Source organism: Cupressus sempervirens, chromosome 8 (assembly GCF_028749045.1).
Source record: "Cupressus sempervirens isolate cs-2001-9-10 chromosome 8, ASM2874904v1, whole genome shotgun sequence".
Classification (NCBI taxonomy): Eukaryota; Viridiplantae; Streptophyta; class Pinopsida; order Cupressales; family Cupressaceae; genus Cupressus; species Cupressus sempervirens.
The window spans coordinates 313101679-313120812 of NC_143125.1; the positions used below are offsets into that span (position 1 = coordinate 313101679).

At 38.0% G+C, this 19134-nt stretch overlaps 3 protein-coding genes across 3 annotated transcripts in view; all 3 read right to left on the minus strand.

The window, feature by feature from the left end:
• Positions 1-2750: 2750 nt before the first annotated feature.
• LOC149542644 (NAD(P)-linked oxidoreductase superfamily protein) overlaps positions 2751-19134 on the minus strand; it is a 116705-nt gene continuing 100321 nt past the window's right edge. The window contains exons 8-11 of the mRNA XM_089797530.1: positions 4387-4469; positions 4214-4276; positions 3517-3585; positions 2751-3410 (exon numbers count right to left, since the gene is read on the minus strand). Coding sequence (XP_089653656.1) covers positions 3294-3410; positions 3517-3585; positions 4214-4276; positions 4387-4469 — 332 coding nt within the window. The 3' untranslated portion in view covers positions 2751-3293. The remainder of the gene's footprint in view (positions 3411-3516; positions 3586-4213; positions 4277-4386; positions 4470-19134) is intronic.
• LOC149542645 (uncharacterized) lies at positions 7023-9050 on the minus strand. Its single transcript, XM_089797529.1, has 4 exons — positions 8901-9050; positions 8359-8759; positions 7816-8221; positions 7023-7681 (listed from the first exon to the last, which is right to left on the minus strand). The coding sequence occupies exons 1-4, from the start codon at positions 9043-9045 to the stop codon at positions 7101-7103; spliced, it is 1533 nt and encodes a 510-aa protein (XP_089653655.1). The 5' UTR covers positions 9046-9050; the 3' UTR covers positions 7023-7100.
• On the minus strand, positions 9146-10340 carry LOC149542646 (uncharacterized). Its single transcript, XM_089797532.1, has 2 exons — positions 9541-10340; positions 9146-9401 (listed from the first exon to the last, which is right to left on the minus strand). Exons 1-2 carry the CDS (start codon positions 10212-10214, stop codon positions 9161-9163), a joined length of 915 nt encoding a protein of 304 aa, XP_089653658.1. The 5' UTR covers positions 10215-10340; the 3' UTR covers positions 9146-9160.

The following is a 19134-nucleotide window of genomic DNA, read 5'->3' on the forward strand; positions in this document are numbered from 1 at the left end:
GTTAATATGTGAAAGCTTTGAAGTCGTTTGTATATTCGTCGTGAAGAGCTTTCTTTCAATCTTTCAAGTTTGTATTCTTTTAGTTGAAAAATCAAAATTATATCTTATGATGGAGCTGCCCCTCTAAACACGGAGGAAGGCCACATATCAAGGGCCTATCCAACTGTTGGGAAAACTAGTTTGCAACATTCAATCCACTAGGCCAAATTACATAGTTTTCAAAGTGACAAATCTTATTACCAACAATCCTCTACAATGGTTGATTGTTGGAGTCCTAACATTAATAGGAAGGTAAATAAGGTGGCATAAGTAGGAAGGGTAGTGACAAGCATACCCACTGGGCAGGCCACCCCGCGATGGATGGCTAATGTGTCTGCCACATGCAAGATAAGGGGGTATTAATCCCACTCTTGGGCTTAGTGTGAGGGTTACTTTGCGCACCCTATCACACTCCCTCATTGAAACAATGTACGATGTCCCCTTGCTAACCACTTTTTTGTGTCTTTCCACTTAGTGTAATTTCATCAAACGTATTTCCTTGCAAGCTGATTATTGAGTTTTTTGATTTATTCTCAGTTTGCAGTGGTATAAGTATGTTTGTTGTTTGCTAAGTGACTTCATATTTCATTCATGATAGAAAACCATACATAACAAGCATTTGCAATATAACAAAGATTGAAAGCTATGCATAACTCTCTATTTCTTTATTGATAACATTGAAACTACTACTGCAGTTTGATATCTCAGATTTATAGCATCAAATATCAATGGTATAACTCATTACTTTTAACTCAGCTCAAATGGATTATGTGGATCTAAACATATTTGATCTGAAGTGCCAAATATAACTAGTCAATTGCAACATTAAGTAAGCATAACCATTTGTTTGAATGAGTATAAATATACACCAGTACACAAAGAACGTCCAGAATAATGTCTTCAAACAATATGGCTAGTTGTAGCAGACTTATACGACAATGGACATCCTAGAAATGCAGTAGGGATCTTTAAGCTCCACACAAATGTTTCCAGTAGTCTCATGTTAGGTCTGTGAGGGAATACAACTGATAAAAATGGCTCTTCAGTCCTTGGCGCCCTCCTGCTACTGTGGTGCCCAATCCATCTGAGTTATGTAAGGTTCAAACAATATGTTCCCTAGCAACGAGTGTTATTCACTTCCTACATGAGTTTTTGCAATGTTCTTGATGTATCATTAATGTCTGGGCTGCCACAAATGAACTTTAGTCTGACTCTACCAACTGACAGTCTCTATAAAGAATAACATCAATCCATACACAACCAACTAGGAATATTTAGGCCAGCAATAGTTGTATGTCTGGGAGCAACCATGACAGAGAAATATGCTTCCAATCTCCTTCACAACACTACTAACGATTTCTGATATGAATTCCAAACCCAGAAATAAGAACCTTAACATATGCTGGTTTCCTAATTGCACAGTCCAAATGAATCTCCAAACCCTAACACAATGCTTGGTAGAAAAATAAAATGGTACCTTACAACAACACATATTTTCCATAAATTTAAAACACAAATGAGATACCTGAATAATATCTCCAACTAACAATGGATTTCTGTCACTCTCTCTAAGCTCAAGGGCTTCTCTCCTCAAACCTGCTGAAAACCAAAGAGAAAATAATGAACCAAACCTATTGAAAGAGAGCCCTTGAATCTCTTGTATAACGCACTTACAAGAGCTCATTCGCCCATTTTGCCCATGCAGGATAAACTAAATCACTTCTTGTTTTTTCCCTTTTTGGGGGGGATTTTGTTTTTCCTCTTTATTCTAGTGATTGCCTTTCCCTCATTTAATCGTGATTCATATTTTTCCCCCATTTATAGCTTCTTATTGTTTTGTTTCTATTCTTTTTTAATCCAAGTTGTTGTAAATATCACTCTAAATATTGGCACTTCACCAATTTTATTGTGGCATCAACAATCCCTGACCTTGTGTATCTTAAGCCCCAAAATAAATTGAGATTCATCTTTGAAGGCGTTTATAAGGTTTTTGACTCTCCAAGAGCTGCAACTCTCCCCAAGTGCCATCCAGGTTCACTGTGTTACTTCCTACTATATGCAGATGGAGAATCTATATCCACATCTTGGGCTTCCAACACAATTTCCTATACTATGTTGTTTATCTTCCAACATATGTAGGATTTTTTCATATATCATCAACAATCAAGCTGGGGACAACTATAATCTGTGTTTTGTTCTTCACCACTTCTATTCCGAACAAATTTCTGCTGTCTCCATAGCAACTTCCATACCTCAGGTGTAACTAAAGAGGGTTGTCCTTTGAACATTGATTACTATTTCAACTCCTATAAGTCTTGAGTTTGCTTTGCCTGCTCCCGTTGAAGATCAATTTCTTCCAACGCAACAACGGATTTCACCAGATCAGTTTAGGATTTTCATGCCTATTTCAACAAAAGTCAGTATTGCAGAAAACTCATATATATATATAATTTGGTGAATCTAACTTTGAGCATTTATCCATTAACAATATTTTCTTGCAATTATTATTGCTATGTTTATTTGTTTCCATAATTTGTGCAGTTACTGTTGCTAGTTTTTCCCTGTATTCGTTTGAGCCTTCCCCTTTCACTCAAATACAAGAGGAAATTGTATAACCTTCCAAATGTCTTGTCAAAAGGAAATTGATAAAATATAGCACTTGCAAGATGCTATTATGCTTTTGCTAAATAGAATGCTTGCACACCCCATCATTATTTCCAATTTAGCCCATGCCTTCTTATTATGTTTTATATTGGAGTATAACAGTAGGCATGAGATTTCCACAGCCCATATAAATTACTTTTCGCCATTGGATTTCACTGTATTAAGATTATTTAATCAACCTTTGAATCATATCACTGATCCATCTGTTCTTTCCTCTCGTAATGATGGATCAGATACAAAACAACATATAGAGTCTCAAAAGCACTGAAAGTGATATTGGAGGACCATTTAGATTCTTACAATGAACATTGGTCTCTGAAGTAAATGCATTATGGTTATCTGTGGCTTGTGGTCATGAAACATGAATTACAGTAGAATCCTCAAATAAAGAGAGGTGGCGGGCGATCATAATAAACCCCACTGTCACGGGACAGTCAAAAAGATAATTTGCTTGGGACCTTTGCGTACAAGTAGAGGATGATCACTGTGTTTGTAAAGAGGATTTAAATCAACTCCAGAAAAATCACACTCCATTTATTAAGTATAAGAGCAAAAATACTGCTACGCTTTTATCTGTAAAGTAGAGATTCTTATAATCTCTCTGCGGGGAAACCTTGTACTGGTCTCAGTTTTGAAGCAATATCTCGAAGCTCCTTCACTTCTTCTTCTGTTAAGCTCCACCCAAGGGCTCCGCCAAACTCTTGTGCCTGAAAAGGCACCCATTTTTTCAATTCCATTATCATTTGATTCTTGTATAACAAAGAAACAATTTATAACATGTAAGTTTCAGAATAGAAATTGCATGTGAAAAACCTGCTCTGGTGTTTTGGCTCCTGGAATAGGCACAACATTTCCCTGGGCAATTAGCCAATTGAGTGCAACCTGCATGACATCCAGCTTTAATAAATTAACAGTCCAATCTACCTTTTAAGTCATTGATCATTTTTATTAGATCAAGACTCAGAATTGAACCCCAAACAAAACAGCATAAACAGGCTTATTGTTTGCAGGCCATTCTGTCTGCAATAATAATATATATATAATAGCTAGGGTGTGAAGTAAGAGTTATATTTAACGGTTTCATTTCTGCTATTTTCTACAGCTTAATACATCAAATATTTATGAAGATTGATACACTGAGATTTTTCCAAATAACTTGAAAGGATTTGCTGACTCATTTATCAATAAATTTAGGAAAAAATTGTTAATTTTTAAAATTTTCCTTTTATCACAATCTGTCCAGCTATGTGAAGGGCAGTGCTGATGGGTAAATATATTTAGCTGTACAGGATTTGCTACCAAATTTACCAGGCATGCAGAATTTTTATTATTGATTTTTTGATTTATATGTTATTATTATGCATTTTATTTATCTACATGCAATATACCCAAATTATTGTATAATTTGAGTTTCTGTGTTAGAATTATATTAGTGATATATCTTGTATATTTTATTTTTTAAGGGAAAGGACAATGGTGAACAGAAGTGTCTAGACTCTAAATACAGAACCTGTATAGAAGTCTTGCCATACTTTTCTCCAGTTGTCTTGAGTTGATCTAGAAGAGGTCTGACCTGTGCATGAGTATGAGAACTAATGAATCAGTGACAAATTAAGGATGAACATGATAATTTTTTTTAAAGAATTCCATAATAGAAATGGAAGTAGTATCTAGGAAAGTTACTCTTGTAAGGAAATCCTTGTTGTAGATTTGACCCCGTGGACCACTTGGAGGATTCTCAGGTGTATACTTTCCACTCAAAACACCTGACAATATACAAATACATCATTTCATAAAGAAGACAAATGGTAATATCGTACTAGAATTTTAAAGTGTAATTGTGATATTTATACCATGCAGGCAAATAAATGGTATAAGCTATACACAAGAAAGTTAAAACCAAATGCTATGTGAAAAATACAATTGTTGAAAAAACTTAAATTGCATCGGCAACCAAAAGCATTACAATGACATTTTGAAAGCAACGCTTCATTCATTATATAACAGATAGAAAGAACTTCTGCATTTAAAAAATACTTTATGTTCACACCAAAAGCTAGTGTGGCTGCGTTAATCTTCTCTATACCAATCTATACCTTCATTTCTCAGTTTGTATTAGAAATATTTGATCACATCCTTACGCAGGAATAGCTTTGTCATCTCTATTTTTAAAGTCATCATAAGTGATTGTAGCAAAGATTTATATATGGGAAGGGAGGAAGCAACCAAGGAACTCAAGGCATAACCAACCGAAAAAAACAAGAGCATGAGACTACAGTTGTATACATATTAAAACATTCTGAAAAATATAAAGCTATCTCAAACTGAATTATACAAATAAAATGTTCATTTCATTAGAGTTAGTATTGTGTCATAGATAACACTTGAGGATAAAAAATCTGTGCAAAGCACAAGAAACCTACTTATTAAAAAGTAGGTTTGTTTGAAAGAAATTCAAGGAACCTGCTGTCCCTATCACTTACAGTGTTCCTTGTTAATCAATGAAGTCTAGAATTTTCTCTGGAAAATGGATTTGCCACTTTTGAGACTTTGAATCTTGAAGATAAGGCATGAAAGTGTGCATTTAGTGAGTCTATCAACAACCACATGCTCACAATCTTTATCTTGGACTTTTGGTCACCTTGTGACAAATTCATGGATATTCTCTCCCATTTTTATTCAGAATGGGTAGGGGCTGCAATGCAGAAGTTGGAACATCAAGAAAGGAACATAAAATTTGATTTTCTTGCAGAAAACCTTGAACCCACAGTAATGAAAGGTAATTTATTAAGCATGTCAACATGGAGTAAATAGAAGTCATTTGAAAGAAATTAATCTTGCCTTCAAAGCATCACACTGATTGGAGCTGGGTTAGCTCCCTTCCTGCACCTTGTTTATATTTCCATCTCAAGGTTCTTTGATTTAAAAAGTAATTTTAAAAAAAAAACTCATAGAGAAAATCTGCCAAATTATTGATAGCAATATGTAGGCCTTTTGGGAAAGGCCTCAAATCCGGTGTTTCTTAGAGTTTTTCAGATAAAATCATGGTGACGGAGAACAAAATAAGATAATTGCTGGATTCTGGAGATGGTAGGTGACCATATAGTTATAGAGTAACAGAAACAAAAATGCCTTTTTCAAATTAGTTTTTGAGTTTAGAAGAAAGACTTCTCACCCAAGTTGAGAGACATATTAACATTCTTCAAATGGTAACGGATATTGCAACACATCCCTGGTACAGGAAAATTAAAAACATCCTTGAGACATCTTCATTTTTTCGTAAGTCAAAGTGATGGCAATGGGACATTTTGTCAGAGTCTCCAGGCATTTTGGACATCCAAGACACTATGCCAAGATCAGGGATACATCCACATGCAATAACTAAGTTCAGTGGCATTGCTAACACTTAGGCCATCTTTTGGCAAGAGAAAATGCAACTTCATAAGCTGTTTTCCTTTTGGGATATGATGCAGGATTGTTGCACAAGTAAATCCTTGAGAGTTTTTCATTTCATAACTGATGACTTATTTGTCTTAAGCCAATTCATAACCCTCATACCATATTATAGCATGATAAGACATCACTGACTTCGCCAAAGAGGCTTTTTGTTCCCCACTGTAATAACAGATGCTGAAATAAATTCTCTACTGCTTAAGCCAATTATTCAGCTTTGTTGCATTTACTCACCAGTCGAAGGGACTAGATATATATTTGATCCAAGAGAGTCTTCAAGATGCACAAATGCCAACGAAAGGATAAAGGTAAGATTGAAATGGCCCCATCATAAAATATTTGAGCCCTTTGAAAAACCCACCAGATTTGTAGAATTAGAAATCAGATTTGAAGCATTCCAGCAACTAAAATCAGCAAGGGAGTATGTATAGAAAGCATAGAACAGTTCTCAAGTTTCATCATGTCTTACAACCAAAGAAACGTGAATCGGAATCGGATCGGAATCGGCAAGGCCAAATCGAATCGTGAATCGGCAATGAATCGGCGATGAATCGGCAAATTTGAAAAAACCCTTTAAATTTAAAGATTTTAACAATTTAAAACTTATTTCATGCACCCTTTATTGAATATAACTTAAGCACACTATAACATCATCAAATAGAAGTTAAAACTTAACATACATAAACATGAAACATAAAATCCATCACATACGTAACTATGTTATCTAAAATGTAAATTGTAGGCTAGCTGAAGTAAATAGAAATCAAATGATCATAATGATTTAAATCATAGAATGTATGTAAGATGATCCATAAGACATCAAATCATAAATTTATGTAAGAATCTAAGATGAAGATCCATGAAACTTTGAAACTTTGAAACATATGTCTATCAATGATTCAGTATCAATATCTGTAAACAAAATATAAAAACAAGGCTCCAGCTCAAGCCTCAGGCTCATAGTCATCATCATCCTCAACATCATCCTCAAGCTCGGCTACAGCCTCAGCCTCAGCCTCTGAGTATCCAGTCTGCCTAGTAGCAAGGCGTCTAATGTAGGTCCTAGAGGACTGTCGAGCCATATCTCCCGCATATAAGATGGGCTCACGAATGTCGCTAGGGCCTGTGTCTGTGCGTGCACGTGTGCGTCTACCAATGCCTGAAGAACGTGCTCTAGCTGCCTCAGCCTCTATATCCACCTGGTCAATCCATGCACGGTCTTCCTCAGTGAAGACTGGATCTACAACCTCTGTGAGCCACTCTGATTCTGGATCAATCTCCTCCAAAATGATCGGAGAGGAGTCAGTGCCCAAAATCTGTCTGATCCTAAGACGGAGGTTGTAATGAACGAAGACAAGATCATTCAACCTCTGCACTGTCAACCTGTTTCTCCTCTTCGAGTGGATGTGCTCGAGCATGGACCAACTGCGCTCACATCCAGAAGCACTGCTTGGCTGACTCAGAATACGAATGGCAATTTTTTGAAGTTTTGGGGTTGTGGCCCCAAACATTTGCCACCATCTATCTGAAATAAGGGAAAATAAAAATAATTAGTCTCATTTACAAATTACAAATTACAAGTTAACTCTAAAATTACATAATCAACTTTAAGTTTAGAATCTAGATTCATGAACATTGAATATATTATTTAATTTTTACCTGGCTGTATTGTTTCCCGAGCATCTATGGCTACCCTGCTAGAGAAAAGTGGCCCTTCTTTATTATTGAACTTATCAAGCTCAATAATTGCAGCACTGCTATCCTCATCAGTACTCAACCTCTGGATCACTGTATATAATCCGGTGAGAACCTCCTCATCCGCCTTGAAATCAGGACGGAAACGAAATGCCGAATTCAAAAAGTAAGCTGCTGCATGGATGGGTCTGTGGAGCTGATTTTGCCATCTCCTATCAATGATGTCCCAAATAGGGGCATACTTCTCCTGCACTCCTGCATACTGAGCTCTAATGGCCTCCTTGGCCCTATCCATGCCCTCAAATATGTAGCCCATAGAGGGCTTCTCCCCATCAGCAGTTCGTAGGAGAGATACAAGAGGCTCAGTGGCCTACATATAAAGTAAAACAAAAATTTGAGTCAAAACTTAAACATAGAATAATTCAATAATATAAGGTAAAACTAAATCATTAAACAATTAGCATAGTAAACTGTAAAATATTAAATGTTAAATTGCAATAAAATTACCTTAAGTATTTCTCTAGCAGGTTTCCAAAAACCATCATCATCAACTATGCAATCCACCACATCTATCCCTGCAGTGGTCGTAGCATAGGAAGATGAAATCCACTCCCGCCCAACAAACATGCTCCTCAAATCATCCCTTGATGTCAACAAGGACTGCAAGGTGATGAAATTCGAGGCAAACCTCGTGATCCCTGGACGAGCTAACTCTTTGTCTCCTGTGTACTTCCTCATTGTGCTAAGGACAAATGAATGATTATAAATAAACTTACATATGTTTTTTGCCCTTTCCACACATGACTTGACCCACTCAAGTTTGCCAATTTCCTCCAACATGAGGTCAAGGCAGTGTGCTGCACAAGGGGACCAAAATATGGTGGGGTGCCTCTCCATCAAAATTTTGCCTACAACAATTTTAAGATAATTAGAAATTCAAATTTCAAACATGTTAGAACTTAGGAAACTTAGAAATTCTAAGTTAGAATTAGAAAAAGTTCAAAATTCAAATAAATTTATTTTCAAAACTTAAAAAGTTAAAAGTTTACCTGCAGCAACATAACTTGCTGCATTATCCGTCACCACTTGTACCACATGTTGTTCCCCCACCTCTGCTATAACTTCCTCAATAACCTCACATAAGTATGTGGCGTTTTTTACATGAGCAGAAGCATCAATGGATTTGAGGAACATGGTATATCTTACAAGTAACAAAACAACGAATTATAATTACTATTAGCAATCAACAAATCAAAATTTGAAATAGTCAATCACGATTCAAAATTATGTATGTAGGAAAGTAGAATGATCAATCACCTTCACAGGATACAAGAAAATTGAGGAGTGTTCTTCCCCTCTTATCTGTCCAACCATCAGTCATGATGGTGCAACCCTTTTCAATCCACTCCTTTCGGTTGTCCTCAAGCTCACGCCTCATATCCTCAACCATTTCCTCCAAGAGGTATCCACTCAACTCAGCCTCAGTTGGGGCTTTAAACCCCGGACCACAAATGGTAACTGCATCTATCATGTTCTGCCAATAAGGAGTCCTGTCACAAATAGATAATGATATTGATTAGAAATTTAGATGTCCAAAACTAAAATCATAAAACAAGTAGATATAATTAAAGTTTTACTTTTACTTTTAACTTTAACTTTGAAGATAACAAAGAAAAAAGAATCAATTACCTGGCTGCAATAAATGGAATGTTGCAAAAGTACCAGAATTTGCAAATCTCTTTTCTGGCAGCATCATGAATCTCCTTGTTCAAACCCATGCCCTCAAGCGTGGGTTGGGAGCCAGGAGTAGTGCGGGGCACAAAGTAACTATCCATTCTGCTTTTCCGCACTCTAGGCCACAATAGGTTGGTGTTGGACTCTGTCTCAGTATGAGACCGACTACCACTAACACTCACATGAGCACTAGCACTAGGATGAAAAGGAGGCCTAGAAGAACCCTCTCCAACACAACCTACGGATGCGGAAGCTGATGCAGATGCACTTGCAGATGTAGATGCGGTTGCGGATGTGGGAGCACGGGAGCCAATACCTCTTAACCCTTCAAGTTGCATTTTCTTAGTCAACTTGTCTTGTTCAATTTTTTCTAATGCCACTAAACAAGAGCGTTTTGCCTCAGCGGTTTGTTGAGTGCAAACTGTGACATCATGGCCAGGTATGCCAGCAATGTGGTATTTCAATCTATAGATACCTCCCGAATTTATTTTTTCTTTGCAAAATATACATTTTGTTTGATATTTGGTTCTCCCAGGAAACTCTTCATTATATTTCCAGCATTCATCTTTTTTACCCATTGTGGAAATTGGAAAATGAAAGCAAAGGGCTGCTGCAATAAAAAAATTCATGTAAAAAATCAAAGTTTGCAACTAATAAACAAAAACTACAAAACAACAAACCCTAGTTTGCAATTTAGTAAAACTAAAAATAAAAAACATTCAAGATTTGCAAATGAACACTAAAAAAATTTAACAAAAAATGCATACTACACTAACATGCAAAAAAAAAACCAACACTTACCTCTTGCAAATGAGTTGAGGAGTGTTGATATTGACTCCTTAATGCTCCCAATGCAATTTATGGCCTCCCCAAATGGACTTCTAATCTCTTTGGTGCTCTTCCTTCTTGCCGGTTGGAAACCTATGGATTCTCTTTTCTCTTCTTCTCTCTCACTCTTCCTCTCTTCTACTCATACTAAGCAAATAGAAGGCTCTTTAGGGTTATAACAAAGAGGAAAGTCAACTTAGAAAGCAAATAAAACATGTGTTTTTAAAAAAAAATTGAACTTTCTATCCTTGCTGCCGCGGCCGATTTTTGGAGATTCACGATGGCGATTTTGGCGATTTTTGCCATGAATCGCCGATTTTGGCGATTCAGGCGATTCACAAGAAAAAATCGCCACCAGCGATTTCCGATTTCAAAAAAATCGGGAGCCATGAATCTTATCGCGATTTCGGCGATTTCGGCGATTTCATGGCGATTTTTGGAACTATGCTTACAACCATAATTAGTGATGTACGTAGTTATTTGAGCATTGAAATTGCTCATACATTCATCAATGGTGATGTGCTGTGAAAAGGATTTTGCACAATGTAATTTAGATGTGTAATGTATGATGTTACTTTTCATATGCTAGTTTGTTTTATGAGTTATTTTTCCCATTCTAGAATGACAATTATGTCACTGCAACTTTGTTTATGGGTACATTTATGCAAGTGCATATATTTATGTTAAATAGAAGGGTGTATAACGAGTTGAGTCGATAGTCAACTCAATTTTGACTCTAGAGTAAATGCTTGAGGAGCCCAAATCATGTGTCATCTAAGAAGAAAGTTCCATGCGGTTTGTATGGATCTTCACAAACACATTTGGGTATAGTTTGTATTAGCAACTCCAAGCCAAATGTTTGATTAAAATAGTGCAGACATGCAGAGGGTTTCATCACCCTGTAATGTCCCCTTTTTAGTAAGACCATGATAGTGGATGGATTTAGCCTATTACTAGGTCCTTGTAGGTTAATACTAGTGATTACAGGACCCTATTTGGGGTTATGGCTCTGTTTGGTGGGACTTACTATTTATTGTAAGTCAATGGATGGTTTCGATGAGCCTAGATGAGTTAGAGGAGTTGAATGATGATCTCAATTTTTATTTTTGGCTTCTACTTCCGGCTCTAAGAATCTTGGAGGGAGCGTGTATTTTTAGCAAGTCGCCTTGTTAGGTTCATTCATTGTCTTTCTTTATTAAGATCACTCATGTGCTGTCAAATTTTGATTCTAATGCTTCTTCAGTCGTTTTTGCAAAAAGGGTGAATTATGATTATTATTTAATTAAATGCACTAAAGTTGTTATTTTTGTTGGTAGTGCATATTGGTCGCCTTAGTATCATTGCTCATTGGATCCGGGTTGAAAAGTTTAAAATCTTGGGCATAGGAAACAATGACTTCGTGTGTCAGAATATCATGATATTGATAAAAAGGTTGTCTTTGGAACCAAAGGTAGTTCTAAAATTATATTATTCAAATGTGTGCCTATGTACAAAGCAAAGGGCATTTAAGTGAAAAGGTCCTTCATGAAGCTAACTATTGGAGTGATAAGGAAGATTTGTTTTATTATTATAAAAGCAATGACTTGTTGCAAATGAAATCATTCTTGGATATTTTTTGTTTGCATTTTGTGGAGAAGTTGGTCGAGGGTTTTGAAGAAATTTCATGGTTGGACACCATGTCTTTGCTTGCACTTTGAGCCATTCTTGATAATGGTGAATTGTGGCAGGTCTAGTCGTTCCATTATTGAATCAATACAAAGGAAGAAATAGCGTTTGTTGGGGTAGTACAAGTGATTGGCGTCAAGCATCAAGGGCCGCATTTATACATAGAGGAGCAGCATTCAGATTTCCATGGCTGCAATCTGTTTTTGAGACATTGCTAGTGCAAGTTTGGCCAGCATTACACCTTTGCAGGTCAACGATTGCATTCCTAGAGGCCCACGCAAATATTGGGGTTTATTCTTGATTGATACCTTCTCTTACTAAGACCCAACGTGCATACCAAGTTCCTTGCATTTCAGGTATTTAATAAATGTGCATTTCATACAGCTCCAATTCATTGTGTATCTTGGCAAAATTATAAGTAAGAGTGTGGATTGGAACTTATTTATATGCATTGTTCTTTTTTCTTCTCAAAATTTGAAAAGTATGTAATCCAAAAAAATACAAAAATCACAAACTATCAAAAAAGCAAGGAAAGTAATTTTACTTCTACAGCATAAGGAATGAGCCAATAAGGCTCATTAAAATTGTATTGGAGTGGTTTCCTGCCATCTTGCGGGGTTGGAAATTCTGAGTTTCCACACTTAATTTGCGAGTGATCAACACTCTCGCGGATTATTTTAATCATGGACAAATTCACGAAATTCAGTAAATATGGAAACCAATTGAGTAGTGTGACACATTTCAGAAAACAAACACGCGTCCTGGTAAATGAAATGAAGAAATTGAGGCAAATACAAGAAAGGCTAAATACAAGACTTTTAGATCCGCTGACAGTTGACAAGGAAGCTAGGTTTATGGTTTCCTTTTCAATAAGTCCGCTTCATGAAGAATGCAAGAAGAGAAACTAGAGTTTTTCATAGAGGGCATTCAAGAGTCTTTACAATAAGTTTTCAGCAACTAGTGATTATGGTGAAGATGATACTGTGCTTAGTGGGACAACTGCTAGTTCTATGTGCAGTTATGATGTTGCAGATTCTACATAGGGACATGTGGATGTATCTGTTTCATTGGAGGACAGCAATATTGAGTTCTAGCAATTTGAGGGTTCCAGAGTTAGTGATTTGGAAAATGCTGAGGACATCCCAACTACCTTTGATGGGATTACATCAATTGGTAGTAGCAGGGATATGGGTAATACAGGGTGTGATTTTCAAGACAGCTGTCCCTTATGTGAGTATATTGATAATGTTGTGGACAGTATGAGTGCAGAAGATGCAGTTGATAGAACTGCTAGTCTAGTCTTTTCTAATGAGAGTGTTTTTATTGAAGAATGCGAGGAGGATATGAGCACTGACAGTTCTGATTTTTATAGCAGCAATCATAGTGTTGGCTTAGTGCAGGGGACAACAGTCTTCTCATGTGTTAAAGACAAGGGCATGGAATCACTTGGTGATAACACTAACAAATTGAGTGTTGAGGAGTTACACAATGTAGATTCATGTCATAGTGATGTTGATCCACATGTTGACATTGAGTCGTGTATGCAACAACATGAGATAGAAAAGGAGTCTCAATTAGATGATGCCGAAACTAGCATTATGGGCATCTCTATTGATTTCTATGAGGATGTTTCATGCTGCAATGAGTCTGAATTATCATGTCAAACATCAAGTGATGACTTGGAGTTGTCATGGGATGATGATAGGTCTTAGGATCCTATTCTACACAGACTTATGGTTAAGGAGGAAGAAGAGATTCGTGAGGATATAGCAACGACTTCCACTTTAGATGAGTTGTTTATAGAGGTACCTTGTAGAAGTACCTCGTTGATGAACATGTGCAATGTTGTTAGTGCACATGATATTAGTGATCATGCAGTGAGTAGAGAGGATACAAATTCCTATCACAGTGCAAATAGTGAGTTAGAGAGCTTATGTATGAACCATGGTATGCAAAGACATCATGTGACCAAACAGCAGAAGGTGAGGGGTAGTGATATTTGTTCAACTCTTGAGCATTATGATGCTATCCAGAAGATATTAGTTGCATTTGGTCAAGGTATGTTAGATGAGTATGGTTGTAGTTTCCTTTCCCTAGCAGAGATTCATTCACTTCGAGAAGTTGTCAGGATCTTGAAGCATCATTATTTACGGTTGGCAGCTGAGAAGGATTACCTTCTTGAGTGGGGCAACACTTGTTATAAGACATTGTTAGGAAAAGCGGGGGTGGTTGATCTCACCCATGATCTTAAGGCAACTTCTGCGGTGTTGGAGAGCATCCAATTGGCTCTCTAGGATTTGCAGTTGTAGTTGAGAGAGGCGGTCATGGAGTTCAAGCGTACACAGTCTACACTTTCCCTAGATTCAATTCAGCTACATATGGTGGTGGTTGGTGGTGAGTTGACTTTCACAAATAGGGATGATGGATGTGATGACGATGCAATTACATCCATCCTTGCTATGAGTGCAATGCTACAAATAAGATAAGTGTGTCATTGGAGGACTGCAAAGAGCTTCTTGTTGTACTAGGTTCCCCAGTAGTTAGCACATCGACAAATAATGTGGAACAAGTTATTGAGAGTCTTGATGTGATAGTAGTGGACTCTTTGGGGAGTTGTGTGCCAATTCCTGACACTACTCCCTCTTCTTCACTGGACTTGGGCAAGTTATCATCTGATTCAGAGACAAACTCTCAAAGGGATTTGTTTCCTTTTACTGGAAGCATATCTATCACTTCATCTCATATAGCTGATAGTGATAAACAGTTGGTAGTGCCGCATTTCAGATAAATCAGTTGTGGGTTATAGGGGAGTAGGTTCATGCTTCTTCATATAATTTCTACTGCACAAAGTCATTAATAGAGAATTTGCTTAAGAGTCTGGAATTGCAAGAGGTGCCAATCAGAGTTTCTAAGGGTACTCCCATTCGGGCTTCTCACGGTATTCGGTGTTTAGTGGGAAAGATTGTAGAGACTTTGGCTACAATGCTTTCCTGTAGGAATTTTGTGGTTGGGTTTGCTAAGAGATTTACTTGGGATCCTGTCCAACCAGTTGTCCAAAGACAAAGATTGGAGCTATCTATTGGTTCTTGGTTTGATGATGATGAGACTCTAATGGAGATCGGTGCATTTTATCACGACACAGTGAGGAGTGCTCCTCATTTTTCTTTTGACCCTCAAGTAGAGGAATCAATTTTGTGCAAGTGTGAGTTGTTTACCGTATAGGGTAAGAAACTTAACACGTAGTATAGCACAATTCAACGCAGAACAGATACTTTATTCATATATGCACTTAATGATTACAATCTCAATACAATGACTACAATGATCACAATGATTCCAATTTCATTTCAAACATGTACATATACCTTTCCGAAGGGGTGACTCAAGCGTCACGCACCCGTTTGGATACTATTCTACCCGTCGGCTACACTACATTTTATCGACAACATCATCCCCCCAAAAGAAAAGTCGTCTCCGAATGACAATTAACAAAACAAAATACAGTAACTGACTAACTATAGATCTGTTTCTGTCACCTCACATTTGTTCCGTGCCTGCACCAAACTGGTCTTGAAACCATGTTGCATATGTAGCCTCTGCTAACACAATACTGTTTCCTTAATCAAGCTGACCTTGATAGCCACCCGTGCTGCTTTCTCTACTTCCAACTCCTGGGTGCCCTGAGCCAATGTCGTTGTATTGCCTTCAACTGGATGATCAGCTCCTCCCAAGCTCTATATGCATCCACCAAGATAGCCTCACATCCAAACACCTACTCCGAGTGCCACCTCTGACATACAAACACTCATGCCTATAGCAGCTCCAAGTCTCATCAATTGGTCACACTTCCCCCAACTGATAACCCCAGGGTTGAGGGGTAGCACCCCTGCCGCCAAGACCAAATTAGCACTCCCAAAGCCACACAAAACTCCATGAAACACACCATTTTTGTGATTTTCTTTTGATTCCACACTGTTTCAGCCAACTACTTGCGTTTTCTACCTGTTTATGTCTTTCCCTTCCCTTTGGCATCATATGTTACTCATTCTTAACTGTTTTGATTTGTCGTCATTTTTTATTTATTTTTGCTCTTCCACTTCCTCTTTCCTCTGCCAGGTTGGGCCAATTATCCCTCGACACACAAAAATTCTTCTCCTTCCTTACTAAATCGGCTCCTCTTGTGATGGCACGGCTTAGCTTCCTATCTGATTTGCCATACGGCTTGTTTTTCCTCTCCATTGCTGATCACTGTACAAATTTTCTGTTTTGTGCTTTCCTGTCCTGACTTTACGCTTGTTTTTCCTTCCTTTTGTTCTTTTTAGAATGCTCTATATGATTTCCTTGTTATTTTGAAACAACTTTAACTCCTCCGACTGTACGGCTTTGTATCCTTTCCTTCCTGTCATTTCCAATGATCCGTACGGCTCCCAAGTTTATATAGCTTTCACACACCGTACCGCCACATACTGTACAGTCAATTTCAGTCACTTTCCTGTCGTACGCCGTACGGCCCTCCTTCTCCCTTTCTATCTTCATACGGTCTCCTCCTATTCCTGAATCCCGTACAATTCCCAGCTACCTACATATAGTGTCTAGATTTCCAGTATTAACCTTTCTTGTCTTCTGTATGGTAGATTTCACATGCCTGCACAACTTTCTTGGGGTTGTACGATCATTTTCTCGCCTTATGACTGATCTCTTTTCCTTCTTGGGTGGCCGTGCGGTCCTCTTCTTAACTCCAATTTCAGTTCTTTACTGTACGGACTGCCTTTTCATATAGCTTCAGCCGTACAACCTATATAGCTTCAAGTATATATATTTTCTAAGCTACACGCCAAATGGAGTTGTTCATAGTTTATGACTACATGCCAAATGCAGTTGTTCCCACTCTTTACCAATCGTACAATTGTCTTCTTTTAGTCGTGTTCTTCCTCTGGCCGTACGGCTTCCAATTCCTCTTTCTGTGCTCTCGTTTACCATTCGTCGTATGGTCTTATGCAAGTTTTTATTTTCTTCTGACTTTCCTCTAGCCGTACAGAGTATTAATACCTCTGTGGTGTGCCTCTTAAGTCCATACGGACTCAAGCCATATGGTAGGCCATACTCCCATTGCTTTTAAAGTTTGATTTCACCATTATATTTTGATTTCACTTCCTGCTCTTTTAATACTTCATTTTTTTTTTTCCCTTTTACTACTTCGCACTTTTACTCCATATTTTATTTACTTACTATACATATATACATTATTTATAGTCATTTTTTCTTTTCTCAGTTGTTTGTCAACGGGAGACCATTTCTTTCATGGTATATTTTTAACTTCGATCCATTCACTGCATTTGGTATTCTTTTCCGTCCAATGTCCACAACTTAATTGCTCCATTATAGCCAACTTCCCGTATCTTGTATGGTTCGACCCATTTAACTTTGAACTTCCCAGGTCTAATTTCATTCCGTCCGTTATACTTCAATACTAGCTGGCTCGGTTGAAAGTTGTTTAATTTTAAGTGCTTATCGTGCCATGCCTTTTGCCGGTTTTGTGCAACTTCTATGGCCTATGTTGCATAGTTCTTATTCATTTGGTATGGCTGCTTCTATACAGGTACTGCACCTTCAATCAATGGTATCCAGTGAACACATAGCTCTGATGGCACTCCTTTTAAGTCTTTATATGTCCAAACAAAAACATCCTTGTACTCCATGAATATTTTGAATGTTGCCGCCTTCAACACTGGGTCCCAATCATCTCCTACTAGAATGTTCTTCGGATTTTCCCCATCACCCAAATTCATTTTTTTCATCATAGGCTTTTCATACTTCATCGGTTTATCTTTACTGAACATATGGCCTGGTGTTTCATCCATCTGCGCTTCTCCCTCCTTCAGTTCACTATACTCCTTCGGGAACTCATTGCCTGCTTTTTCTTCCTCGACACTCAACATGTTGCAGCTCGGAAAGACCTTGTAATCTTCCATTTGCCAGTGGAGCAGTCCATTCACCAAATCTAGGTCGTCATTAGTTGACCCTCCTAATCTCAACACCCCTTCTTCATCTGGTTCCATCCTCTTTTTCCCTTTGTTGTCACCCTCGCCTTCACCTTCTGAGTCTAACGGTGCTGCTTCTTCCCCTACCATTTGTGTATGCAAATCAATTATAAATCTCCTGCCTCCTTTCTGCATGGACAGGGTGTTCTGTTTCCAATCGTGCTTTACCTTTGCCTGCACAAGCCACCCTCGTCCCAGAATGGTGTCGTACCCTCTTCTCTTCAATGGGATGACCACAAAATCCAATAAAAATGGTTGTGTCCCAATTGTTACCGGTTGTGCCATCAAAGTTCCCAACGGATTTATCCCATGCTGATCTGCTGTGAGTAACTGGAAAGTAGGTGGCCATAGTGTAGGTTGTCCAAGCTTTTTGCAAATATCTTTCGGCGACATATTCACCCTCGATCCTCCATCTACAATTGTATCAGTCAACACAGTACCCAAAATGCCCATCTCCACTACTGCAAAGTGTCTTCCTGTCGTATGCACCAGCAGCATCAGGTCTGTTGCTGCCATCGTTGTTTCCTTACTATCCTTTGCTTCCTCTATCACTCTCAGGGACGGCGTCATATTTATAATAGTCGTACACAACTATGGCATCGTAAGGTCATTTAGTTTAATCGACACTTCCATTTGCATTATCTGTTTCACCATGTTTTGTTCTGCCAAGTTTCTTTTCGAAGTTTCAGCAGTGTCCTTTACTTGTGTCATCTGCTTTTCTATCTCTGTTTGTGCTTTTTGTAACCTCTCCTTCTCTTCTTCCGCATTCAGATATTTCGCTTTCTTCACCTGTTCTCGTGTGATCGCCAATACCTCCTCATCACATGTTTCAATGCTTAATAGATTTACGCCTTGCTTTGGACATTTTGCATCTTCGTGGTCCCTTGGACCATACCATCTGCATAGTAGTTGTGGTGTCTCCTTCGTAGGACAGTCCCTAGTGAAGTGACCCCAAAGATTGCATGCTCGACACTGTATCATCGGCCATCCACTTGCATCATACTGTATTCGACTC

What these genes read in the sequence shown, in the direction of transcription:
- LOC149542645 (XM_089797529.1), bottom strand. Translation starts at nt 9,045, where the DNA reads ATGTTCCTCAAATCCATTGATGCTTCTGCTCATGTAAAAAACGCCACA. An exon ending in CTGCTAGAGAAATACTTAAG is followed by an intron (nt 8,222 to 8,358) that starts GTAATTTTATTG and finishes CTTTATATGTAG; the next exon opens with GCCACTGAGCCTCTTGTATC. An exon ending in TCGGGAAACAATACAGCCAG is followed by an intron (nt 7,682 to 7,815) that starts GTAAAAATTAAA and finishes CCCTTATTTCAG; the next exon opens with ATAGATGGTGGCAAATGTTT.
- LOC149542646 (XM_089797532.1), bottom strand. Translation starts at nt 10,214, where the DNA reads ATGAATTTTTTTATTGCAGCAGCCCTTTGCTTTCATTTTCCAATTTCC. An exon ending in ATTCCATTTATTGCAGCCAG is followed by an intron (nt 9,402 to 9,540) that starts GTAATTGATTCT and finishes TATTTGTGACAG; the next exon opens with GACTCCTTATTGGCAGAACA.